This window comes from Corvus hawaiiensis, chromosome 31 (assembly GCF_020740725.1).
Source record: "Corvus hawaiiensis isolate bCorHaw1 chromosome 31, bCorHaw1.pri.cur, whole genome shotgun sequence".
In the NCBI taxonomy this organism is placed as follows: Eukaryota; Metazoa; Chordata; class Aves; order Passeriformes; family Corvidae; genus Corvus; species Corvus hawaiiensis.
In genome coordinates, this window is record NC_063243.1 from 2756048 (window position 1) to 2781677 (window position 25630).

The 25630-nt window shown below is 55.6% G+C and overlaps 4 protein-coding genes and 2 long non-coding RNA genes across 7 annotated transcripts; all 6 read left to right on the forward strand.

Moving 5' to 3' along the window:
* The first annotated feature begins 1189 nt into the window (after positions 1-1189).
* LOC125318749 (serine/threonine-protein kinase PAK 3-like) lies at positions 1190-7535 on the forward strand. Its single transcript, XM_048289680.1, has 11 exons — positions 1190-1418; positions 2392-2429; positions 2882-3004; positions 3794-3941; positions 4642-4705; positions 5313-5361; positions 5660-5772; positions 6029-6146; positions 6890-6989; positions 7271-7472; positions 7532-7535. Exons 1-11 carry the CDS (start codon positions 1340-1342, stop codon positions 7533-7535), a joined length of 1038 nt encoding a protein of 345 aa, XP_048145637.1. The 5' UTR covers positions 1190-1339.
* A 19-nt stretch (positions 7536-7554) lies between these two features.
* Positions 7555-8522, forward strand: LOC125318859. Its single transcript, XR_007200526.1, has 2 exons — positions 7555-7697; positions 7940-8522. It is a non-coding gene; the product is annotated as an uncharacterized LOC125318859 (long non-coding RNA).
* Positions 8523-8828: 306 nt separating this feature from the next.
* Positions 8829-14226, forward strand: LOC125318863 (serine/threonine-protein kinase PAK 3-like). 2 transcript variants are annotated; one of them, XM_048289776.1, is made up of 5 exons: positions 8829-10036; positions 11431-11468; positions 11921-12043; positions 12833-12980; positions 13681-14226. In XM_048289776.1, exons 1-5 carry the CDS (start codon positions 9856-9858, stop codon positions 13746-13748), a joined length of 558 nt encoding a protein of 185 aa, XP_048145733.1. In that variant the 5' UTR covers positions 8829-9855; the 3' UTR covers positions 13749-14226. The 2 variants fall into 2 exon arrangements, with proteins under 2 accessions (XP_048145733.1, XP_048145734.1); XM_048289777.1 differs by lacking the exon at positions 8829-10036 and adding an exon at positions 10229-10457.
* Positions 14227-14373: 147 nt separating this feature from the next.
* Positions 14374-16574, forward strand: LOC125318750 (serine/threonine-protein kinase PAK 3-like). The gene is made up of 6 exons (XM_048289681.1): positions 14374-14400; positions 14699-14811; positions 15068-15185; positions 15929-16028; positions 16310-16511; positions 16571-16574. Exons 2-6 carry the CDS (start codon positions 14714-14716, stop codon positions 16572-16574), a joined length of 522 nt encoding a protein of 173 aa, XP_048145638.1. The 5' UTR covers positions 14374-14400; positions 14699-14713.
* Positions 16575-16593: 19 nt separating this feature from the next.
* On the forward strand, positions 16594-17561 carry LOC125318864. Its single transcript, XR_007200530.1, has 2 exons — positions 16594-16736; positions 16979-17561. It is a non-coding gene; the product is annotated as an uncharacterized LOC125318864 (long non-coding RNA).
* A 1706-nt stretch (positions 17562-19267) lies between these two features.
* Positions 19268-25622, forward strand: LOC125318751 (serine/threonine-protein kinase PAK 3-like). The gene is made up of 11 exons (XM_048289682.1): positions 19268-19496; positions 20479-20516; positions 20969-21091; positions 21881-22028; positions 22729-22792; positions 23400-23448; positions 23747-23859; positions 24116-24233; positions 24977-25076; positions 25358-25559; positions 25619-25622. Exons 1-11 carry the CDS (start codon positions 19418-19420, stop codon positions 25620-25622), a joined length of 1038 nt encoding a protein of 345 aa, XP_048145639.1. The 5' UTR covers positions 19268-19417.
* Positions 25623-25630: the final 8 nt, after the last annotated feature.

Here is a 25630-nt window from a genome sequence, read left to right on the forward strand (position 1 = left end):
ACGAGACGCTTTCAAATTGGGGGAATTATCCTGGTAAATTACTGCAGTTTTTCAGCAACAGAATTTCAAGGTGCAGCTGGGCCTTTCAGCCATTGCATCGATTTTCAAATGCCACCCGCAGCATGCGAAGTGTGAAGAGCCCAGTGTGAAGCTCCTCAAAGACACTGCAGCACTTGTCCACCAGCAGACAGGACGTGTCTGTGCTGAGTCACCAGAAAAGCAAGCTAAGCCCGGAGCCGTTATTGCACGGGCAAGCAGAGTTGGTTTCCAGAGGAGCTGCATGCACTCGTTTCCCTCTCCCACTCAGTACTTTCTCTCCTCTTTCGAGCTGGCTCCTGGCTTTAACTGGAGCTTTTGACAGAGAAGGGAATGACTGCATCTCATTTTCATTGGGATGTGGCCGTCCAAATGTCTGCAAGGAATCTTACAGGGAGCACGGAGCCTGGGCAAACATCTGTGAGGCTGCAGCTTTTGACTGTTTGAAACAGGCCTTCTTTGGGCTCGGCACCTGCAGGCCACCGCACAGCGGTAGCCGGAAGGCTGCTGCCAGAGCTGCAACACAACAAAAGCGTGGCAGCCCAAGAATCCGCGCGCAGCTCTTCTGCACGTTGTCCAACGTTAAGGTGCCAAAGAAAGAGCAAGCAGGAAGAGAGGAGCTTTGTGTCAGGAGACAAGCCAACATCTCCCTGTCAGAAAGGGAGGTCAGGCTCCAAACTGAGTCAGAGCAAAGGTCAGCATGCACCTACGTGCTCAAGAAGCAACTGCGCACTGCAATACTCCTGGAAACTGATTTCCTTGGCTTCTTTTGTCCCCTAAATGTCATCAAAGCAGTTAGGGCTTTCAGAAGCAACAAAGATGCCAGCAGGAACAAGCACACTTGCTTTTAGTCAAAGCCTTGGGGAGGAAAAGTCACGTTTGCTTGGATTTCTTGGGGCCCTGCTGGATCGGTGCATTTTCGGAGTTACCCCGGGATGCCTTGAGCACTGGCTTATGGACGGTAAGGATTTTTTCTCCTGCTTTACGACTGAGGAGATCTTCCCAGGCTTTTCTTTTGCGTCAGCTGTACAGAAGATTTTGGTTGCTGGGCGTAACTATGCCAACAGACCCAGAGCGGCTGCTATTGTGACGTCAAGGGAGCCGGGCCGCATCACAGTGCTGTCGATGCAACGTTGTCCCGGTGCGCGCGAGGCCTCGTTGTCCAGAGCAGCTCTTTGGCTTGCTCGCTGCAGGAGGACCCTCGTGACTGAGGCGTTCTCAGCAGACGGCCTGCACCCCGAGAGGAGCCTTGGTTTTTCCCCCGGGTGGCATTCAGTGTGCAAACCCGCACAGCACTGCTAGAATGATCGGGCAAGTCTGTGCCGCGGTTTGCACGGTTTTTTCTGTGGCGTATTCCGGCTACTTCCTGACCCACCTGACTCGTAAGTAAAGGTTTATCCTGGGGGTAGCCATCACACGGCGTTTGCTTCACTTTGCTCTTTATGCTTGTTTGTAGTGATGAAGCTGACTTGGGAGCAAAAGTGCCATTAAGATGCCGCTCCTTTGCTAAAGCTCCTGCCAACAGCATCAGCTAAAAAGGGGGTGTCTGCACTCGCTGGCGGGTGCAGAGTATTTGCAACGTAACCTGCAGGGGCCGCGTTCCCTCCACGGGAGAGCGCGTGGCGTTGGACACTGTCATTTCCTCAGCTTGCTGCTTCAGCCGAGACAACCTGCAAATTGCAGGCTGGCAGGGAGTCTCACAAGTACTTCTAAAACTTGGCCAGGAGTGAGGGAAAGCACTTTTTTGCTCCAAATCCTGCCATTAGAGGCCTTGGCTCTCTGCTGTGACCCTTTACGGTGCGCCAAGAGAGCGATTCCCTGGGCGATGAAGTGCAAGCTCCTAACCGGTTAGGCTTTGCTCCTGAACCCAGGAGCTGTTCCTGGGCTGCTTTAGAAGAGAACCGCCACAGCTATGGGGCCCTTTGTGGAAGCTTTCCCGGGGTATCATTTGCAGCAAGTTGATGGGAATTAGTGTATGCAATTTATTTTTAAAAAATAAAAAACAAATAAAACAACAGCAACAACAACAACAACAACAAAAAACGAAAAGAAAGGTTGCAGGAAAGAGAAGAGGAAAAAGCTGCTTGAGCTGTTGGGCAGAACAGAAGCTCTGACTTAAAGGACACTTGGCATTTCTGTGATGGTGTTTCTATTTCTTCAGTGACAAAAGTAGAGAGAGCCTAGTATCGTGTCCTTGTTGTTCTCTTGCTTGCTGTGGGAAAAATCTTGTGTTGCTCCTGGAGGGATGCTGGGAAAGGAAAATGCTCTCTGTTGGGACTGACTTGTCCTGTGGGACTCCCCAGCCACAGGCACTTTTCTAATGGCATCTGGTTCCTTTTCCCTTGCTCGCTGCAGGTCACCTCACACGCGGATGGAGACACGCCCGTCCTTTGGTGAGTGGCAAAGGAACCTCTGACCTTGCTGGCATGTAAGAATTGTGCAGCAAGCTGTGAGCTTGGCCTGTTGCGGTAGAGTGTAGAGTGCCAGCCTGAGAGGCGGAAAGAAAGCCCAAGTCGGTGCTGGCATCAGCAGCAGCAAAGGGAGCACTGGCTCTTTCCTAATTTTCCATTGAAGAGCCTTTCAAGAGATGAAAGGCAAGTGTGGCAGGCCAAAGGTGTCTTGCTGATTCTAGCCAGGGTGGAAGATCAAATGCACAGCAAGACGGAGCACCACCTAATTTGCCCATCTTAAGAGGGTGAATTTCACGACTCAGAATCCCACTTTGATCAAAGTTTCTGATTTCCCCTTAGTCTGGGTGAAAAGAAACCAGCTTCCGGAGCTGACAAGAAAGCAGCTCCTGAAGGACTGGCTGCTCCCTGTCCCTCTCACTGCTGTCTGTCTGCAGGGCTCACCAGCAGGGTCAGCACCTCCTCTGGCTCCCTCTCTTGCTGAGGAAGAGGCTGAAGAGGAGCCAAATGACAAGAAGCCTCCATCTGTTGTCCATCCACAGCCTGAACGTGCAGAGCCAGTAAGTGGCACCTGTGCTTGGCACTGCCTTTGGTGCAGGGCCGAGCTTCAAGTTTCTGACGAGCCAGCCCTTGCCGCTCGTGCCTGAAGATGCTGGGGGCTGTGTGCCTGCCATGACGTAGTGCTGCTTCAGCCAGGCCAGGGACCCCTGGCAAATGGCTTCTGAACTTTCACATTTGAGCGCCATTTTGCCGGGACGCTGAGAGGGCCTGAGAAAGTCTCTTGGGATCAGATGAGAGGCAGCATTGTGCCTTTAAATTGTTGCCAGCGTAGAAGCGAGCCCCTTGGTGCACGGTGTCCCTGCAGGCTCCCCGTGGTCAGCGGCCAGAGACGGTCCAAAGACGCAGTTGACAGCCTTGCAGGATACTTAGGAGACACTGGCCCCTGGGAGGGACCAATTAGCTTCAGGCACAACGTAGACCAGACTGGCCTTCTGGTCAGACACGACCATGCCCACTCGAGGGTGACTTCATTGCCCAGGGGAGCACAGCAGGAGGAAAGCAACGGGGCTCTGGGGCCCTGCTCCCACCTCTTTCTGTATCTTTGCAACCTCGTCAATACCTTGTTGCAGTCGTCTTGCAGAAAATCGATAAAATGTAGCATGAGCCTGGCCATGTGCTGCTGTAGCACAGCAGCCTTCGGGGTTTGCCCGTTGCCTTTGAGAAGGGCACATGCAAAACCCCCCCAGCCAAAGAGGCCTGGCGGTGGCCGACAGCCTTCCTTTGGCCGTGTGCTCTGTGGGGTATCTGTGCCAACCACCTTTCTGACGGGCAATCCTTTCTTGTCCCAGCTCTCTCTTGACGCGCGCTCTGCCGTTCAACGTGCCGCTGCACCGGCGCGGTCTGCAGCAGCCAGCACTCCCCCACATGCCAGCACTTCGTCCAGCAGCCCAGCCCAGCAGCTGGAGATGAGAGAGGAGCAGAGCCTGAGGAGACTGAGTACGTCTGGTGTATTTCCGGTCTGCCAGAGCGGCGTGTTTTCTGTGCGTCTCTGTATTGGCTGCGCCAGAAGTTCCTCCTCGCTTTAGTGTCACAGAGGCATTTAGGCCTCCCTCCAAGAGCCGGTTGCTGTGCTTTGAGGCAGCAAGAGAGCGCTCGGCGTGTTCCCGCTGCCTCCGAGGGCAGCTGGCACTGGCTTGGCTTTGCCTGGGCTGCCCTCTGTGCCAAAGACAAAAGCAGAGGTTGTTTCTGTTGAGCAGAAGGCTGGCACCTAGCGGGTGACTGGGCCCCAGGGAGCTCTCGGGCCCCAGCTATTCTCCGCTGCTGCCATTTCTACGACTGTTCTCACTCCTCCTCTCACTGGTGCACGTTGTTCTCCTAAGTGGCCCTGCCGGTGGCGGCAGGTGCCAGTGCAGAGGCTGCGGAGGCCCTTCCTTAGCTCTGAGGGCCCAGTTCCCAAAGGCCCATCGTTCTGGGTTATCACATGAGCTGCTGTGCTTGAAAGCCGTGAAGTCCTTCTTGGAAAGGCCAGCTGCTGAAAGGTGGAGAAGATGGCCCTCCCGCTCGCTGTTCTCAGCGGCTGGAAGCCAAGTGACTGCAAAGGGCACAGAGCTCCCGACAGTGGGGCTGCATCTTGGATCGTCTGGGGAGCGGCATCTCCCTTTCAAAGTGAGCACCTTGCACTGCTTTTGTCTTTCAGGGAGCATTGTGAGTCTGGGCGAGCCGAGGAGGAAATACTCGGCGTTTGAAGAACTCGGACGAGGGTAAGTCTGACGCCTGCTCCTTACGCAAAACCGTGGGCCCAGTCTCTGGCCGGTGTAGCGTCAAGCGTGACATCAGGCAAGCTGCGAACACGGTCAGACTCTGGCTTTACCTTCCTGCCACCTCTCAGGACTGCTCAGTCACAGCAGTCAGAAGGCATCATCAAAGACAACCTGGTGCTGGCAAGGTCTGCCTTGCTTGCAGCAAGGAGCAGGGCCTGGAAGATGTCCCGCCCCTGCCGCAGTATGCCGGCCTACCAGAGCACCTTGTCACCCGAGAGCTGGCAGATAACACTTCTCCAAGGCAGAGTTTTCCAAGTTCTTCTTCTCCAGTTTTTCCAAAGGGTCCCCCTTAGGCTGGGAACGGAACCGATCGGGCGTGTGCCTTGGAGATTTGTAGCAGCCCTTGGTGTTCACATTGGGCCTCCGTTTTCTCCCGGACACCCTGCATGGCAGAGGGCTGCTGGGCTGTTGTGCTAATGGCGGGGGAGGCGCCGCAGCTGGGCGTTTTCCAAATGCTCCAGGCAGCCTGGGGAGATCTCCTGCCTAGGCTGGCTTTCACCGCCAGGGACTAAAGGGCTTTCTTTTTCTGCTGCTGTTTTCTTTCTAGGGGTTTTGGAGCTGTTTATAAAGCCCTCGACGCCAGCACAGGACAACAGGTAAAGTGTCAATGCCCCCAGCAGATTTTGCAGCTCTGGAGCGCTTTCGCCGCGGCTGCGAGCCTTGGCTGGAGCTTTGGGTGGCCGCTCCATCTCTGCGGCAGAGGCTGCTCCTCTGAAGCACGGACTAGGCTCAGCAGCCTGCAGACGGCATTTGGGACGGGCTTTGGTCCTTCTCCTAAGCTCTGCCCTCTGGCACAGCTGGGCTGCGTCATTGCACAAGCACTCGCTGCGTGTTCCTGGGCATCTCGTGCGACGAGCGCCTTCTCAAGTCAACGGTCTCTCAATGTCCTTTTAGGTGGCCATCAAGAAAATGGCGCTTCAAGAGGAGATGTCCGAGGAGCTGGCTGTCAATGAAATCGTGGTCATGAGGGACAGTAGGAACCCCAATATTGTTACCTACTTAGACAGGTGGGGCTATTCTCATGTCAACGTTCCTTTAGGATACTGCAAGCCCAAAGTGGCAAACCCCTTTGGTTGCTGGCAGAAAATGGAGCTGTTTAGGATTTCTCTCCTCCAGTGCAGGGGAGGAGGTTGCACTTGGTCTGCAATAATCTCTTCTGGCATATGCAGCTTGGAGAGCACTTCCAAAAAGCTGGGTCAGCCCCTCGGGTGACTGGGCTGTGCCCAGGTCCTCTCTCTCCATGCCGGGCTTTTCTTCTTTCAGCTACCTGGTCGACGGGGAGCTCTGGCTGGCGATGGAGTTCATGGACGGCGGCACGTTGTATGATGTACTCGGGGCAGTGTACCTCGAGGAAGGACAGATAGGCGCTGTCTGTCGGGAGGTGAGGGATGCCACTTGTGCTTCCCCTGGCCTGCACAGGATGGCCCTTGTCAACTGGTGGTTAAGAACAGCAGAGATTTCTTGCTCACGGCCTTGCTTTGCTGTTGCTGTCACGACACGGAGAAGAAAGAGCACCTGAAGCCAACTGCCTGCCAGTGTCCCCGCACTTCCTAGGCTCCGTTCTCGCACTCTTACGTACTGCCGTTGTGCTCCGGCGCTCGTGCTCGCTGCCTCACTGGCTCGCTCGCTGTGTCGCACTTGTTTCCTCTTGCCAGCTTTGCCTGGAGCCTGTCTGTGTATCCTGCATTCCTTGCCGCTCCAAGCCTGCACGCTGGTGGCAGAATTTCAAGCTAAGGGCAAAGGAGATGCCCTCAGCTTCAAAGGACAGCAGTGCAGCCCAGATGGCGTGGGATTCTGGAACTGGTCTAACGTGCTGCTTCCTCCTCTGCTGCCACAAGGCTACCAAGAAAATCTTTGCCATGACGCCCCCCAGCCAAAGGGCACGTGCTACGTACCGAAGGGAGGAGGGGCTTTTGGAAGCTCAGATGTGCCTTTGCTTGGAAAGATGGAACACTCGTCTAAGAGTGTTGAAGCAGCAAGCTCTTCCTCTTGACAGCACTAGGATGCTGCGCCCTGGCTCACTAGTCCCTGAGAAAGCTGCCACTCTCGTCGAGCCCGTTCCTTTCTTGCAGGATGCAATCAGGTCCTGAACCTTCACCTTTCCCTTTCTCCTCTCTCGCTCAGTGCCTGCAAGGACTGCATTTCCTTCATTCCCGCCGAGTCATCCACAGAGACGTCAAAAGCTGCAACATTCTTGTGAGCATGGACGGATCTGTGAAATTGGGTGGGTATCCTTGGTGCGGCGCAGCGTTGCCGGGATGCGCTCTGGGGCTGCTCTGGGGTAACTGCCAGTTCTCCAGAAGGGCTGCTTGGCCAGCGCGTGAAACGTGAGGGCATTTTTGAAGTGGCCAGTGCCTTATCTCCCTGGCTGCAGCCCCGCGGAAGCAGAGCACTGCTGCTTTTCCGGCTAGATTCACCGTGGCCTTGTCAGGCTTTGAGCGGGCAATCCTTTGGCTGGGTTTGCCAGTTGTAGCTGGCTTTGACAGGGTTTGTTTTTCTCCGCAGCTGACTTTGGCCTCTGTGCTCAGCTCACCCCTGAGCGCGACAAGTGCAGCTCCAGCGTCGGCACTCCCAGCTGGATGGCGCCGGAAGTCGTGAGAGGAGAAGCCTACGGCCCCAAAGTGGACATCTGGTCACTGGGGATCGTGGGGCTGGAAATGGTGGAAGGGGAAGCTCCTTACCAGAGGGAACCCCGTCTCAGGCTAAGGTGCAGCTTAAAAGTGCGGCTCTGTGTGGAGAGAGCTGTTGTGGCTAGGAAAGGAGCAGGTAGAGTGTCCTCTTCCCTTTTTTGTAGGTTTTAGAACTGATAGAAAGGAACGGGGCCCCAAAACTGCAAAACCCCAGGCAGCACTCGGCTCTCCTGCGCGACTTTCTCCGCTGCTGCCTGCAGACAGATGAGGACAGGCGCTGGTCTGCCCAGGAACTCCTGAAGGTAAGAAAAAGCAAAGCGGCAAAAAGCCCTGCGAGCTGTGGACGCCTGCGTGAAGGGCCAAAGAGGACTGGGGCCCACGTGGGCCTGGGCGAGACAGGTCCGGGACCGGAAGGCGGAGGGGCAGATGGTGCCCTCGGTCCTCTTTGTGCGTCTTCCTGGTAGCAGAGGAACCCTGCTTGAGCCTGTTGGACGCGATCTTGGGAAGTAATGGTTCTTTTTGGTTTTGTTTTTCCTTTGGGCAGCATCCTTTTGTGACCTCAGGCGATCCTGCCTCCAGCCTGGCTGCTCTGATCATCTCAGCCAAGCAAGTGCAGGAAGACTGGAGAGGAGACGCTTGCGCCTGAGGAGGCCTTGCTGCCCCGCCAGCTCAGAGGAGCGACGAGGGGATGTACCGTGTTTAGGAGAAGATTCGGCGGCCATCCCCTGAGTTTTAGAATGAGCTGTTCCGTAGTTAGGAAGTTTATAGTTTTGAGATTTTCTTAGCTTAGCTGGTTTCAGTTAGGACTCTAGACCCCAGAAAGCTTCATTAATGGAGCATTGTTTAGCTAAGAGTAGAGTATTGCTGATGTAGGGGAGCTGAGAATTATCCTTGAGGTAGAAATGGACGAATCGCCATACTGATGATTAAGCTATGAAAGAAAAAGCTGGGACTCAGCAGAACTGGACCAGGCATGAGCTGTCAGCCTGAACAGGTCACCAGGAGGACAGAATGATGAAGATGAAGACGAAGACGAAGATGAAGATGAAGATGAAGAAGTAGCTGGAAGACCCTTGGTTTCAGCCCTTGGTTTCAGCAGGACTGGCAATAAAAAACTGTAAAACCTCCAGAGCCCTGGAAGATTCCCTTCCTTGCCACGCTGTGCCTAAGCTGGACAGCGCCTTCGAAGCCGTGCGCTCTGGACGGGCTGTCCCGTTGATGGCTTTGCGCTGCTTCCCAGCGGCCCAAGGCTCTCCCCCCTCGCAGAGGGGCCCTGCCCCGCCCCCCGCGCCCCGTGGCCTCTGCCGCCCCGCCCGCCCTGCGCAGATGTTGCCCCCCCCCCCCACCCGCCCCCCGTGCCCTGGCATCCCCCAGCGCCAGCCGCCCCTCACGGCGCGGCAGGAGGAGGGAGCAGGCCCCGCTTGTTCCCCTTTCCTGGCGCTCACGGGGCATCGAAGAGCCAAGGAGGGCTGAAACGGCACGTCCCCCAAACGCTTCCCTCTCTGGTCCTTTTGGGGCACTTAACGCGCTCTGCTCAAGGGAGTCCGAGGGCCTACACTCGGCTTTCCCTGCTAAGGTGTCATTCTTCCTTCTGTAAGCTCCACAACTGGCTGGTTGATGTGAGCTGTCTAGGAGATGGGGAAAACGAGACGCTTTCAAATTGGGGGAATTATCCTGGTAAATTACTGCAGTTTTTCAGCAACAGAATTTCAAGGTGCAGCTGGGCCTTTCAGCCATTGCATCGATTTTCAAATGCCACCCGCAGCATGCGAAGTGTGAAGAGCCCAGTGTGAAGCTCCTCAAAGACACTGCAGCACTTGTCCACCAGCAGACAGGACGTGTCTGTGCTGAGTCACCAGAAAAGCAAGCTAAGCCCGGAGCCGTTATTGCACGGGCAAGCAGAGTTGGTTTCCAGAGGAGCTGCATGCACTCGTTTCCCTCTCCCACTCAGTACTTTCTCTCCTCTTTCGAGCTGGCTCCTGGCTTTAACTGGAGCTTTTGACAGAGAAGGGAATGACTGCATCTCATTTTCATTGGGATGTGGCCGTCCAAATGTCTGCAAGGAATCTTACAGGGAGCACGGAGCCTGGGCAAACATCTGTGAGGCTGCAGCTTTTGACTGTTTGAAACAGGCCTTCTTTGGGCTCGGCACCTGCAGGCCACCGCACAGCGGTAGCCGGAAGGCTGCTGCCAGAGCTGCAACACAACAAAAGCGTGGCAGCCCAAGAATCCGCGCGCAGCTCTTCTGCACGTTGTCCAACGTTAAGGTGCCAAAGAAAGAGCAAGCAGGAAGAGAGGAGCTTTGTGTCAGGAGACAAGCCAACATCTCCCTGTCAGAAAGGGAGGTCAGGCTCCAAACTGAGTCAGAGCAAAGGTCAGCATGCACCTACGTGCTCAAGAAGCAACTGCGCACTGCAATACTCCTGGAAACTGATTTCCTTGGCTTCTTTTGTCCCCTAAATGTCATCAAAGCAGTTAGGGCTTTCAGAAGCAACAAAGATGCCAGCAGGAACAAGCACACTTGCTTTTAGTCAAAGCCTTGGGGAGGAAAAGTCACGTTTGCTTGGATTTCTTGGGGCCCTGCTGGATCGGTGCATTTTCGGAGTTACCCCGGGATGCCTTGAGCACTGGCTTATGGACGGTAAGGATTTTTTCTCCTGCTTTACGACTGAGGAGATCTTCCCAGGCTTTTCTTTTGCGTCAGCTGTACAGAAGATTTTGGTTGCTGGGCGTAACTATGCCAACAGACCCAGAGCGGCTGCTATTGTGACGTCAAGGGAGCCGGGCCGCATCACAGTGCTGTCGATGCAACGTTGTCCCGGTGCGCGCGAGGCCTCGTTGTCCAGAGCAGCTCTTTGGCTTGCTCGCTGCAGGAGGACCCTCGTGACTGAGGCGTTCTCAGCAGACGGCCTGCACCCCGAGAGGAGCCTTGGTTTTTCCCCCGGGTGGCATTCAGTGTGCAAACCCGCACAGCACTGCTAGAATGATCGGGCAAGTCTGTGCCGCGGTTTGCACGGTTTTTTCTGTGGCGTATTCCGGCTACTTCCTGACCCACCTGACTCGTAAGTAAAGGTTTATCCTGGGGGTAGCCATCACACGGCGTTTGCTTCACTTTGCTCTTTATGCTTGTTTGTAGTGATGAAGCTGACTTGGGAGCAAAAGTGCCATTAAGATGCCGCTCCTTTGCTAAAGCTCCTGCCAACAGCATCAGCTAAAAAGGGGGTGTCTGCACTCGCTGGCGGGTGCAGAGTATTTGCAACGTAACCTGCAGGGGCCGCGTTCCCTCCACGGGAGAGCGCGTGGCGTTGGACACTGTCATTTCCTCAGCTTGCTGCTTCAGCCGAGACAACCTGCAAATTGCAGGCTGGCAGGGAGTCTCACAAGTACTTCTAAAACTTGGCCAGGAGTGAGGGAAAGCACTTTTTTGCTCCAAATCCTGCCATTAGAGGCCTTGGCTCTCTGCTGTGACCCTTTACGGTGCGCCAAGAGAGCGATTCCCTGGGCGATGAAGTGCAAGCTCCTAACCGGTTAGGCTTTGCTCCTGAACCCAGGAGCTGTTCCTGGGCTGCTTTAGAAGAGAACCGCCACAGCTATGGGGCCCTTTGTGGAAGCTTTCCCGGGGTATCATTTGCAGCAAATTGATGGGAATTAGTGTATGCAATTTATTTTTAAAAAATAAAAAACAAATAAAACAACAGCAACAACAACAACAACAACAAAAAACGAAAAGAAAGGTTGCAGGAAAGAGAAGAGGAAAAAGCTGCTTGAGCTGTTGGGCAGAACAGAAGCTCTGACTTAAAGGACACTTGGCATTTCTGTGATGGTGTTTCTATTTCTTCAGTGACAAAAGTAGAGAGAGCCTAGTATCGTGTCCTTGTTGTTCTCTTGCTTGCTGTGGGAAAAATCTTGTGTTGCTCCTGGAGGGATGCTGGGAAAGGAAAATGCTCTCTGTTGGGACTGACTTGTCCTGTGGGACTCCCCAGCCACAGGCACTTTTCTAATGGCATCTGGTTCCTTTTCCCTTGCTCGCTGCAGGTCACCTCACACGCGGATGGAGACACGCCCGTCCTTTGGTGAGTGGCAAAGGAACCTCTGACCTTGCTGGCATGTAAGAATTGTGCAGCAAGCTGTGAGCTTGGCCTGTTGCGGTAGAGTGTAGAGTGCCAGCCTGAGAGGCGGAAAGAAAGCCCAAGTCGGTGCTGGCATCAGCAGCAGCAAAGGGAGCACTGGCTCTTTCCTAATTTTCCATTGAAGAGCCTTTCAAGAGATGAAAGGCAAGTGTGGCAGGCCAAAGGTGTCTTGCTGATTCTAGCCAGGGTGGAAGATCAAATGCACAGCAAGACGGAGCACCACCTAATTTGCCCATCTTAAGAGGGTGAATTTCACGACTCAGAATCCCACTTTGATCAAAGTTTCTGATTTCCCCTTAGTCTGGGTGAAAAGAAACCAGCTTCCGGAGCTGACAAGAAAGCAGCTCCTGAAGGACTGGCTGCTCCCTGTCCCTCTCACTGCTGTCTGTCTGCAGGGCTCACCAGCAGGGTCAGCACCTCCTCTGGCTCCCTCTCTTGCTGAGGAAGAGGCTGAAGAGGAGCCAAATGACAAGAAGCCTCCATCTGTTGTCCATCCACAGCCTGAACGTGCAGAGCCAGTAAGTGGCACCTGTGCTTGGCACTGCCTTTGGTGCAGGGCCGAGCTTCAAGTTTCTGACGAGCCAGCCCTTGCCGCTCGTGCCTGAAGATGCTGGGGGCTGTGTGCCTGCCATGACGTAGTGCTGCTTCAGCCAGGCCAGGGACCCCTGGCAAATGGCTTCTGAACTTTCACATTTGAGCGCCATTTTGCCGGGACGCTGAGAGGGCCTGAGAAAGTCTCTTGGGATCAGATGAGAGGCAGCATTGTGCCTTTAAATTGTTGCCAGCGTAGAAGCGAGCCCCTTGGTGCACGGTGTCCCTGCAGGCTCCCCGTGGTCAGCGGCCAGAGACGGTCCAAAGACGCAGTTGACAGCCTTGCAGGATACTTAGGAGACACTGGCCCCTGGGAGGGACCAATTAGCTTCAGGCACAACGTAGACCAGACTGGCCTTCTGGTCAGACACGACCATGCCCACTCGAGGGTGACTTCATTGCCCAGGGGAGCACAGCAGGAGGAAAGCAACGGGGCTCTGGGGCCCTGCTCCCACCTCTTTCTGTATCTTTGCAACCTCGTCAATACCTTGTTGCAGTCGTCTTGCAGAAAATCGATAAAATGTAGCATGAGCCTGGCCATGTGCTGCTGTAGCACAGCAGCCTTCGGGGTTTGCCCGTTGCCTTTGAGAAGGGCACATGCAAAACCCCCCCAGCCAAAGAGGCCTGGCGGTGGCCGACAGCCTTCCTTTGGCCGTGTGCTCTGTGGGGTATCTGTGCCAACCACCTTTCTGACGGGCAATCCTTTCTTGTCCCAGCTCTCTCTTGACGCGCGCTCTGCCGTTCAACGTGCCGCTGCACCGGCGCGGTCTGCAGCAGCCAGCACTCCCCCACATGCCAGCACTTCGTCCAGCAGCCCAGCCCAGCAGCTGGAGATGAGAGAGGAGCAGAGCCTGAGGAGACTGAGTACGTCTGGTGTATTTCCGGTCTGCCAGAGCGGCGTGTTTTCTGTGCGTCTCTGTATTGGCTGCGCCAGAAGTTCCTCCTCGCTTTAGTGTCACAGAGGCATTTAGGCCTCCCTCCAAGAGCCGGTTGCTGTGCTTTGAGGCAGCAAGAGAGCGCTCGGCGTGTTCCCGCTGCCTCCGAGGGCAGCTGGCACTGGCTTGGCTTTGCCTGGGCTGCCCTCTGTGCCAAAGACAAAAGCAGAGATTGTTTCTGTTGAGCAGAAGGCTGGCACCTAGCGGGTGACTGGGCCCCAGGGAGCTCTCGGGCCCCAGCTATTCTCCGCTGCTGCCATTTCTACGACTGTTCTCACTCCTCCTCTCACTGGTGCACGTTGTTCTCCTAAGTGGCCCTGCCGGTGGCGGCAGGTGCCAGTGCAGAGGCTGCGGAGGCCCTTCCTTAGCTCTGAGGGCCCAGTTCCCAAAGGCCCATCGTTCTGGGTTATCACATGAGCTGCTGTGCTTGAAAGCCGTGAAGTCCTTCTTGGAAAGGCCAGCTGCTGAAAGGTGGAGAAGATGGCCCTCCCGCTCGCTGTTCTCAGCGGCTGGAAGCCAAGTGACTGCAAAGGGCACAGAGCTCCCGACAGTGGGGCTGCATCTTGGATCGTCTGGGGAGCGGCATCTCCCTTTCAAAGTGAGCACCTTGCACTGCTTTTGTCTTTCAGGGAGCATTGTGAGTCTGGGCGAGCCGAGGAGGAAATACTCGGCGTTTGAAGAACTCGGACGAGGGTAAGTCTGACGCCTGCTCCTTACGCAAAACCGTGGGCCCAGTCTCTGGCCGGTGTAGCGTCAAGCGTGACATCAGGCAAGCTGCGAACACGGTCAGACTCTGGCTTTACCTTCCTGCCACCTCTCAGGACTGCTCAGTCACAGCAGTCAGAAGGCATCATCAAAGACAACCTGGTGCTGGCAAGGTCTGCCTTGCTTGCAGCAAGGAGCAGGGCCTGGAAGATGTCCCGCCCCTGCCGCAGTATGCCGGCCTACCAGAGCACCTTGTCACCCGAGAGCTGGCAGATAACACTTCTCCAAGGCAGAGTTTTCCAAGTTCTTCTTCTCCAGTTTTTCCAAAGGGTCCCCCTTAGGCTGGGAACGGAACCGATCGGGCGTGTGCCTTGGAGATTTGTAGCAGCCCTTGGTGTTCACATTGGGCCTCCGTTTTCTCCCGGACACCCTGCATGGCAGAGGGCTGCTGGGCTGTTGTGCTAATGGCGGGGGAGGCGCCGCAGCTGGGCGTTTTCCAAATGCTCCAGGCAGCCTGGGGAGATCTCCTGCCTAGGCTGGCTTTCACCGCCAGGGACTAAAGGGCTTTCTTTTTCTGCTGCTGTTTTCTTTCTAGGGGTTTTGGAGCTGTTTATAAAGCCCTCGATGCCAGCACAGGACAACAGGTAAAGTGTCAATGCCCCCAGCAGATTTTGCAGCTCTGGAGCGCTTTCGCCGCGGCTGCGAGCCTTGGCTGGAGCTTTGGGTGGCCGCTCCATCTCTGCGGCAGAGGCTGCTCCTCTGAAGCACGGACTAGGCTCAGCAGCCTGCAGACGGCATTTGGGACGGGCTTTGGTCCTTCTCCTAAGCTCTGCCCTCTGGCACAGCTGGGCTGCGTCATTGCACAAGCACTCGCTGCGTGTTCCTGGGCATCTCGTGCGACGAGCGCCTTCTCAAGTCAACGGTCTCTCAATGTCCTTTTAGGTGGCCATCAAGAAAATGGCGCTTCAAGAGGAGATGTCCGAGGAGCTGGCTGTCAATGAAATCGTGGTCATGAGGGACAGTAGGAACCCCAATATTGTTACCTACTTAGACAGGTGGGGCTATTCTCATGTCAACGTTCCTTTAGGATACTGCAAGCCCAAAGTGGCAAACCCCTTTGGTTGCTGGCAGAAAATGGAGCTGTTTAGGATTTCTCTCCTCCAGTGCAGGGGAGGAGGTTGCACTTGGTCTGCAATAATCTCTTCTGGCATATGCAGCTTGGAGAGCACTTCCAAAAAGCTGGGTCAGCCCCTCGGGTGACTGGGCTGTGCCCAGGTCCTCTCTCTCCATGCCGGGCTTTTCTTCTTTCAGCTACCTGGTCGACGGGGAGCTCTGGCTGGCGATGGAGTTCATGGACGGCGGCACGTTGTATGATGTACTCGGGGCAGTGTACCTCGAGGAAGGACAGATAGGCGCTGTCTGTCGGGAGGTGAGGGATGCCACTTGTGCTTCCCCTGGCCTGCACAGGATGGCCCTTGTCAACTGGTGGTTAAGAACAGCAGAGATTTCTTGCTCACGGCCTTGCTTTGCTGTTGCTGTCACGACACGGAGAAGAAAGAGCACCTGAAGCCAACTGCCTGCCAGTGTCCCCGCACTTCCTAGGCTCCGTTCTCGCACTCTTACGTACTGCCGTTGTGCTCCGGCGCTCGTGCTCGCTGCCTCACTGGCTCGCTCGCTGTGTCGCACTTGTTTCCTCTTGCCAGCTTTGCCTGGAGCCTGTCTGTGTATCCTGCATTCCTTGCCGCTCCAAGCCTGCACGCTGGTGGCAGAATTTCAAGCTAAGGGCAAAGGAGATGCCCTCAGCTTCAAAGGACAGCAGTGCAGCCCAGATGGCGTGGGATTCTGGAACTGGTCTAACGTGCTGCTTCCTCCTCTGCTGCCACAAGGCTACCAAGAAAATCTTTGCCATGACGCCCCCCAGCCAAAGGGCACGTGCTACGTACCGAAGGGAGGAGGGGCTTTTGGAAGCTCAGATGTGCCTTTGCTTGGAAAGATGGAACACTCGTCTAAGAGTGTTGAAGCAGCAAGCTCTTCCTCTTGACAGCACTAGGATGCTGCGCCCTGGCTCACTAGTCCCTGAGAAAGCTGCCACTCTCGTCGAGCCCGTTCCTTTCTTGCAGGATGCAATCAGGTCCTGAACCTTCACCTTTCCCTTTCTCCTCTCTCGCTCAGTGCCTGCAAGGACTGCATTTCCTTCATTCCCGCCGAGTCATCCACAGAGACGTCAAAAGCTGCAACATTCTTGTGAGCATGGACGGATCTGTGAAATTGGGTGGGTATCCTTGGTGCGGCGCAGCGTTGCCGGGATGCGCTCTGGGGCTGCTCTGGGGTAACTGCCAGTTCTCCAGAAGGGCTGCTTGGCCAGCGCGTGAAACGTGAGGGCATTTTTGAAGTGGCCAGTGCCTTATCTCCCTGGCTGCAGCCCCGCGGAAGCAGAGCACTGCTGCTTTTCCGGCTAGATTCACCGTGGCCTTGTCAGGCTTTGAGCGGGCAATCCTTTGGCTGGGTTTGCCAGTTGTAGCTGGCTTTGACAGGGTTTGTTTTTCTCCGCAGCTGACTTTGGCCTCTGTGCTCAGCTCACCCCTGAGCGCGACAAGTGCAGCTCCAGCGTCGGCACTCCCAGCTGGATGGCGCCGGAAGTCGTGAGAGGAGAAGCCTACGGCCCCAAAGTGGACATCTGGTCACTGGGGATCGTGGGGCTGGAAATGGTGGAAGGGGAAGCTCCTTACCAGAGGGAACCCCGTCTCAGGCTAAGGTGCAGCTTAAAAGTGCGGCTCTGTGTGGAGAGAGCTGTTGTGGCTAGGAAAGGAGCAGGTAGAGTGTCCTCTTCCCTTTTTTGTAGGTTTTAGAACTGATAGAAAGGAACGGGGCCCCAAAACTGCAAAACCCCAGGCAGCACTCGGCTCTCCTGCGCGACTTTCTCCGCTGCTGCCTGCAGACAGATGAGGACAGGCGCTGGTCTGCCCAGGAACTCCTGAAGGTAAGAAAAAGCAAAGCGGCAAAAAGCCCTGCGAGCTGTGGACGCCTGCGTGAAGGGCCAAAGAGGACTGGGGCCCACGTGGGCCTGGGCGAGACAGGTCCGGGACCGGAAGGCGGAGGGGCAGATGGTGCCCTCGGTCCTCTTTGTGCGTCTTCCTGGTAGCAGAGGAACCCTGCTTGAGCCTGTTGGACGCGATCTTGGGAAGTAATGGTTCTTTTTGGTTTTGTTTTTCCTTTGGGCAGCATCCTTTTGTGACCTCAGGCGATCCTGCCTCCAGCCTGGCTGCTCTGATCATCTCAGCCAAGCAAGTGCAGGAAGACTGGAGAGGAGACGCTTGCGCCTGAGGAGGCCTTGCTGCCCCGCCAGCTCAGAGGAGCGACGAGGGGATGTACCGTGTTTAGGAGAAGATTCGGCGGCCATCCCCTGAGTTTTAGAATGAGCTGTTCCGTAGTTAGGAAGTTTATAGTTTTGAGATTTTCTTAGCTTAGCTGGTTTCAGTTAGGACTCTAGACCCCAGAAAGCTTCATTAATGGAGCATTGTTTAGCTAAGAGTAGAGTATTGCTGATGTAGGGGAGCTGAGAATTATCCTTGAGGTAGAAATGGACGAATCGCCATACTGATGATTAAGCTATGAAAGAAAAAGCTGGGACTCAGCAGAACTGGACCAGGCATGAGCTGTCAGCCTGAACAGGTCACCAGGAGGACAGAATGATGAAGATGAAGACGAAGACGAAGATGAAGATGAAGATGAAGAAGTAGCTGGAAGACCCTTGGTTTCAGCCCTTGGTTTCAGCAGGACTGGCAATAAAAAACTGTAAAACCTCCAGAGCCCTGGAAGATTCCCTTCCTTGCCACGCTGTGCCTAAGCTGGGCAGCGCCTTCGAAGCCGTGCGCTCTGGACGGGCTGTCCCGTTGATGGCTTTGCGCTGCTTCCCAGCGGCCCAAGGCTCTCCCCCCTCGCAGAGGGGCCCTGCCCCGCCCCCCGCGCCCCGTGGCCTCTGCCGCCCCGCCCGCCCTGCGCAGATGTTGCCCCCCCCCCCCACCCGCCCCCCGTGCCCTGGCATCCCCCAGCGCCAGCCGCCCCTCACGGCGCGGCAGGAGGAGGGAGCAGGCCCCGCTTGTTCCCCTTTCCTGGCGCTCACGGGGCATCGAAGAGCCAAGGAGGGCTGAAACGGCACGTCCCCCAAACGCTTCCCTCTCTGGTCCTTTTGGGGCACTTAACGCGCTCTGCTCAAGGGAGTCCGAGGGCCTACACTCGGCTTTCCCTGCTAAGGTGTCATTCTTCCTTCTGTAAGCTCCACAACTGGCTGGTTGATGTGAGCTGTCTAGGAGATGGGGAAAACGAGACGCTTTCAAATTGGGGGAATTATCCTGGTAAATTACTGCAGTTTTTCAGCAACAGAATTTCAAGGTGCAGCTGGGCCTTTCAGCCATTGCATCGATTTTCAAATGCCACCCGCAGCATGCGAAGTGTGAAGAGCCCAGTGTGAAGCTCCTCAAAGACACTGCAGCACTTGTCCACCAGCAGACAGGACGTGTCTGTGCTGAGTCACCAGAAAAGCAAGCTAAGCCCGGAGCCGTTATTGCACGGGCAAGCAGAGTTGGTTTCCAGAGGAGCTGCATGCACTCGTTTCCCTCTCCCACTCAGTACTTTCTCTCCTCTTTCGAGCTGGCTCCTGGCTTTAACTGGAGCTTTTGACAGAGAAGGGAATGACTGCATCTCATTTTCATTGGGATGTGGCCGTCCAAATGTCTGCAAGGAATCTTACAGGGAGCACGGAGCCTGGGCAAACATCTGTGAGGCTGCAGCTTTTGACTGTTTGAAACAGGCCTTCTTTGGGCTCGGCACCTGCAGGCCACCGCACAGCGGTAGCCGGAAGGCTGCTGCCAGAGCTGCAACACAACAAAAGCGTGGCAGCCCAAGAATCCGCGCGCAGCTCTTCTGCACGTTGTCCAACGTTAAGGTGCCAAAGAAAGAGCAAGCAGGAAGAGAGGAGCTTTGTGTCAGGAGACAAGCCAACATCTCCCTGTCAGAAAGGGAGGTCAGGCTCCAAACTGAGTCAGAGCAAAGGTCAGCATGCACCTACGTGCTCAAGAAGCAACTGCGCACTGCAATACTCCTGGAAACTGATTTCCTTGGCTTCTTTTGTCCCCTAAATGTCATCAAAGCAGTTAGGGCTTTCAGAAGCAACAAAGATGCCAGCAGGAACAAGCACACTTGCTTTTAGTCAAAGCCTTGGGGAGGAAAAGTCACGTTTGCTTGGATTTCTTGGGGCCCTGCTGGATCGGTGCATTTTCGGAGTTACCCTGGGATGCCTTGAGCACTGGCTTATGGACGGTAAGGATTTTTTCTCCTGCTTTACGACTGAGGAGATCTTCCCAGGCTTTTCTTTTGCGTCAGCTGTACAGAAGATTTTGGTTGCTGGGCGTAACTATGCCAACAGACCCAGAGCGGCTGCTATTGTGACGTCAAGGGAGCCGGGCCGCATCACAGTGCTGTCGATGCAACGTTGTCCCGGTGCGCGCGAGGCCTCGTTGTCCAGAGCAGCTCTTTGGCTTGCTCGCTGCAGGAGGACCCTCGTGACTGAGGCGTTCTCAGCAGACGGCCTGCACCCCGAGAGGAGCCTTGGTTTTTCCCCCGGGTGGCATTCAGTGTGCAAACCCGCACAGCACTGCTAGAATGATCGGGCAAGTCTGTGCCGCGGTTTGCACGGTTTTTTCTGTGGCGTATTCCGGCTACTTCCTGACCCACCTGACTCGTAAGTAAAGGTTTATCCTGGGGGTAGCCATCACACGGCGTTTGCTTCACTTTGCTCTTTATGCTTGTTTGTAGTGATGAAGCTGACTTGGGAGCAAAAGTGCCATTAAGATGCCGCTCCTTTGCTAAAGCTCCTGCCAACAGCATCAGCTAAAAAGGGGGTGTCTGCACTCGCTGGCGGGTGCAGAGTATTTGCAACGTAACCTGCAGGGGCCGCGTTCCCTCCACGGGAGAGCGCGTGGCGTTGGACACTGTCATTTCCTCAGCTTGCTGCTTCAGCCGAGACAACCTGCAAATTGCAGGCTGGCAGGGAGTCTCACAAGTACTTCTAAAACTTGGCCAGGAGTGAGGGAAAGCACTTTTTTGCTCCAAATCCTGCCATTAGAGGCCTTGGCTCTCTGCTGTGACCCTTTACGGTGCGCCAAGAGAGCGATTCCCTGGGCGATGAAGTGCAAGCTCCTAACCGGTTAGGCTTTGCTCCTGAACCCAGGAGCTGTTCCTGGGCTGCTTTAGAAGAGAACCGCCACAGCTATGGGGCCCTTTGTGGAAGCTTTCCCGGGGTATCATTTGCAGCAAGTTGATGGGAATTAGTGTATGCAATTTATTTTTAAAAAATAAAAAACAAATAAAACAACAGCAACAACAACAACAACAACAACAACAACAAAAAACGAAAAGAAAGGTTGCAGGAAAGAGAAGAGGAAAAAGCTGCTTGAGCTGTTGGGCAGAACAGAAGCTCTGACTTAAAGGACACTTGGCATTTCTGTGATGGTGTTTCTATTTCTTCAGTGACAAAAGTAGAGAGAGCCTAGTATCGTGTCCTTGTTGTTCTCTTGCTTGCTGTGGGAAAAATCTTGTGTTGCTCCTGGAGGGATGCTGGGAAAGGAAAATGCTCTCTGTTGGGACTGACTTGTCCTGTGGGACTCCCCAGCCACAGGCACTTTTCTAATGGCATCTGGTTCCTTTTCCCTTGCTCGCTGCAGGTCACCTCACACGCGGATGGAGACACGCCCGTCCTTTGGTGAGTGGCAAAGGAACCTCTGACCTTGCTGGCATGTAAGAATTGTGCAGCAAGCTGTGAGCTTGGCCTGTTGCGGTAGAGTGTAGAGTGCCAGCCTGAGAGGCGGAAAGAAAGCCCAAGTCGGTGCTGGCATCAGCAGCAGCAAAGGGAGCACTGGCTCTTTCCTAATTTTCCATTGAAGAGCCTTTCAAGAGATGAAAGGCAAGTGTGGCAGGCCAAAGGTGTCTTGCTGATTCTAGCCAGGGTGGAAGATCAAATGCACAGCAAGACGGAGCACCACCTAATTTGCCCATCTTAAGAGGGTGAATTTCACGACTCAGAATCCCACTTTGATCAAAGTTTCTGATTTCCCCTTAGTCTGGGTGAAAAGAAACCAGCTTCCGGAGCTGACAAGAAAGCAGCTCCTGAAGGACTGGCTGCTCCCTGTCCCTCTCACTGCTGTCTGTCTGCAGGGCTCACCAGCAGGGTCAGCACCTCCTCTGGCTCCCTCTCTTGCTGAGGAAGAGGCTGAAGAGGAGCCAAATGACAAGAAGCCTCCATCTGTTGTCCATCCACAGCCTGAACGTGCAGAGCCAGTAAGTGGCACCTGTGCTTGGCACTGCCTTTGGTGCAGGGCCGAGCTTCAAGTTTCTGACGAGCCAGCCCTTGCCGCTCGTGCCTGAAGATGCTGGGGGCTGTGTGCCTGCCATGACGTAGTGCTGCTTCAGCCAGGCCAGGGACCCCTGGCAAATGGCTTCTGAACTTTCACATTTGAGCGCCATTTTGCCGGGACGCTGAGAGGGCCTGAGAAAGTCTCTTGGGATCAGATGAGAGGCAGCATTGTGCCTTTAAATTGTTGCCAGCGTAGAAGCGAGCCCCTTGGTGCACGGTGTCCCTGCAGGCTCCCCGTGGTCAGCGGCCAGAGACGGTCCAAAGACGCAGTTGACAGCCTTGCAGGATACTTAGGAGACACTGGCCCCTGGGAGGGACCAATTAGCTTCAGGCACAACGTAGACCAGACTGGCCTTCTGGTCAGACACGACCATGCCCACTCGAGGGTGACTTCATTGCCCAGGGGAGCACAGCAGGAGGAAAGCAACGGGGCTCTGGGGCCCTGCTCCCACCTCTTTCTGTATCTTTGCAACCTCGTCAATACCTTGTTGCAGTCGTCTTGCAGAAAATCGATAAAATGTAGCATGAGCCTGGCCATGTGCTGCTGTAGCACAGCAGCCTTCGGGGTTTGCCCGTTGCCTTTGAGAAGGGCACATGCAAAACCCCCCCAGCCAAAGAGGCCTGGCGGTGGCCGACAGCCTTCCTTTGGCCGTGTGCTCTGTGGGGTATCTGTGCCAACCACCTTTCTGACGGGCAATCCTTTCTTGTCCCAGCTCTCTCTTGACGCGCGCTCTGCCGTTCAACGTGCCGCTGCACCGGCGCGGTCTGCAGCAGCCAGCACTCCCCCACATGCCAGCACTTCGTCCAGCAGCCCAGCCCAGCAGCTGGAGATGAGAGAGGAGCAGAGCCTGAGGAGACTGAGTACGTCTGGTGTATTTCCGGTCTGCCAGAGCGGCGTGTTTTCTGTGCGTCTCTGTATTGGCTGCGCCAGAAGTTCCTCCTCGCTTTAGTGTCACAGAGGCATTTAGGCCTCCCTCCAAGAGCCGGTTGCTGTGCTTTGAGGCAGCAAGAGAGCGCTCGGCGTGTTCCCGCTGCCTCCGAGGGCAGCTGGCACTGGCTTGGCTTTGCCTGGGCTGCCCTCTGTGCCAAAGACAAAAGCAGAGATTGTTTCTGTTGAGCAGAAGGCTGGCACCTAGCGGGTGACTGGGCCCCAGGGAGCTCTCGGGCCCCAGCTATTCTCCGCTGCTGCCATTTCTACGACTGTTCTCACTCCTCCTCTCACTGGTGCACGTTGTTCTCCTAAGTGGCCCTGCCGGTGGCGGCAGGTGCCAGTGCAGAGGCTGCGGAGGCCCTTCCTTAGCTCTGAGGGCCCAGTTCCCAAAGGCCCATCGTTCTGGGTTATCACATGAGCTGCTGTGCTTGAAAGCCGTGAAGTCCTTCTTGGAAAGGCCAGCTGCTGAAAGGTGGAGAAGATGGCCCTCCCGCTCGCTGTTCTCAGCGGCTGGAAGCCAAGTGACTGCAAAGGGCACAGAGCTCCCGACAGTGGGGCTGCATCTTGGATCGTCTGGGGAGCGGCATCTCCCTTTCAAAGTGAGCACCTTGCACTGCTTTTGTCTTTCAGGGAGCATTGTGAGTCTGGGCGAGCCGAGGAGGAAATACTCGGCGTTTGAAGAACTCGGACGAGGGTAAGTCTGACGCCTGCTCCTTACGCAAAACCGTGGGCCCAGTCTCTGGCCGGTGTAGCGTCAAGCGTGACATCAGGCAAGCTGCGAACACGGTCAGACTCTGGCTTTACCTTCCTGCCACCTCTCAGGACTGCTCAGTCACAGCAGTCAGAAGGCATCATCAAAGACAACCTGGTGCTGGCAAGGTCTGCCTTGCTTGCAGCAAGGAGCAGGGCCTGGAAGATGTCCCGCCCCTGCCGCAATATGCCGGCCTACCAGAGCACCTTGTCACCCGAGAGCTGGCAGATAACACTTCTCCAAGGCAGAGTTTTCCAAGTTCTTCTTCTCCAGTTTTTCCAAAGGGTCCCCCTTAGGCTGGGAACGGAACCGATCGGGCGTGTGCCTTGGAGATTTGTAGCAGCCCTTGGTGTTCACATTGGGCCTCCGTTTTCTCCCGGACACCCTGCATGGCAGAGGGCTGCTGGGCTGTTGTGCTAATGGCGGGGGAGGCGCCACAGCTGGGCGTTTTCCAAATGCTCCAGGCAGCCTGGGGAGATCTCCTGCCTAGGCTGGCTTTCACCGCCAGGGACTAAAGGGCTTTCTTTTTCTGCTGCTGTTTTCTTTCTAGGGGTTTTGGAGCTGTTTATAAAGCCCTCGACGCCAGCACAGGACAACAGGTAAAGTGTCAATGCCCCCAGCAGATTTTGCAGCTCTGGAGCGCTTTCGCCGCGGCTGCGAGCCTTGGCTGGAGCTTTGGGTGGCCGCTCCATCTCTGCGGCAGAGGCTGCTCCTCTGAAGCACGGACTAGGCTCAGCAGCCTGCAGACGGCATTTGGGACGGGCTTTGGTCCTTCTCCTAAGCTCTGCCCTCTGGCACAGCTGGGCTGCGTCATTGCACAAGCACTCGCTGCGTGTTCCTGGGCATCTCGTGCGACGAGCGCCTTCTCAAGTCAACGGTCTCTCAATGTCCTTTTAGGTGGCCATCAAGAAAATGGCGCTTCAAGAGGAGATGTCCGAGGAGCTGGCTGTCAATGAAATCGTGGTCATGAGGGACAGTAGGAACCCCAATATTGTTACCTACTTAGACAGGTGGGGCTATTCTCATGTCAACGTTCCTTTAGGATACTGCAAGCCCAAAGTGGCAAACCCCTTTGGTTGCTGGCAGAAAATGGAGCTGTTTAGGATTTCTCTCCTCCAGTGCAGGGGAGGAGGTTGCACTTGGTCTGCAATAATCTCTTCTGGCATATGCAGCTTGGAGAGCACTTCCAAAAAGCTGGGTCAGCCCCTCGGGTGACTGGGCTGTGCCCAGGTCCTCTCTCTCCATGCCGGGCTTTTCTTCTTTCAGCTACCTGGTCGACGGGGAGCTCTGGCTGGCGATGGAGTTCATGGACGGCGGCACGTTGTATGATGTACTCGGGGCAGTGTACCTCGAGGAAGGACAGATAGGCGCTGTCTGTCGGGAGGTGAGGGATGCCACTTGTGCTTCCCCTGGCCTGCACAGGATGGCCCTTGTCAACTGGTGGTTAAGAACAGCAGAGATTTCTTGCTCACGGCCTTGCTTTGCTGTTGCTGTCACGACACGGAGAAGAAAGAGCACCTGAAGCCAACTGCCTGCCAGTGTCCCCGCACTTCCTAGGCTCCGTTCTCGCACTCTTACGTACTGCCGTTGTGCTCCGGCGCTCGTGCTCGCTGCCTCACTGGCTCGCTCGCTGTGTCGCACTTGTTTCCTCTTGCCAGCTTTGCCTGGAGCCTGTCTGTGTATCCTGCATTCCTTGCCGCTCCAAGCCTGCACGCTGGTGGCAGAATTTCAAGCTAAGGGCAAAGGAGATGCCCTCAGCTTCAAAGGACAGCAGTGCAGCCCAGATGGCGTGGGATTCTGGAACTGGTCTAACGTGCTGCTTCCTCCTCTGCTGCCACAAGGCTACCAAGAAAATCTTTGCCATGACGCCCCCCAGCCAAAGGGCACGTGCTACGTACCGAAGGGAGGAGGGGCTTTTGGAAGCTCAGATGTGCCTTTGCTTGGAAAGATGGAACACTCGTCTAAGAGTGTTGAAGCAGCAAGCTCTTCCTCTTGACAGCACTAGGATGCTGCGCCCTGGCTCACTAGTCCCTGAGAAAGCTGCCACTCTCGTCGAGCCCGTTCCTTTCTTGCAGGATGCAATCAGGTCCTGAACCTTCACCTTTCCCTTTCTCCTCTCTCGCTCAGTGCCTGCAAGGACTGCATTTCCTTCATTCCCGCCGAGTCATCCACAGAGACGTCAAAAGCTGCAACATTCTTGTGAGCATGGACGGATCTGTGAAATTGGGTGGGTATCCTTGGTGCGGCGCAGCGTTGCCGGGATGCGCTCTGGGGCTGCTCTGGGGTAACTGCCAGTTCTCCAGAAGGGCTGCTTGGCCAGCGCGTGAAACGTGAGGGCATTTTTGAAGTGGCCAGTGCCTTATCTCCCTGGCTGCAGCCCCGCGGAAGCAGAGCACTGCTGCTTTTCCGGCTAGATTCACCGTGGCCTTGTCAGGCTTTGAGCGGGCAATCCTTTGGCTGGGTTTGCCAGTTGTAGCTGGCTTTGACAGGGTTTGTTTTTCTCCGCAGCTGACTTTGGCCTCTGTGCTCAGCTCACCCCTGAGCGCGACAAGTGCAGCTCCAGCGTCGGCACTCCCAGCTGGATGGCGCCGGAAGTCGTGAGAGGAGAAGCCTACGGCCCCAAAGTGGACATCTGGTCACTGGGGATCGTGGGGCTGGAAATGGTGGAAGGGGAAGCTCCTTACCAGAGGGAACCCCGTCTCAGGCTAAGGTGCAGCTTAAAAGTGCGGCTCTGTGTGGAGAGAGCTGTTGTGGCTAGGAAAGGAGCAGGTAGAGTGTCCT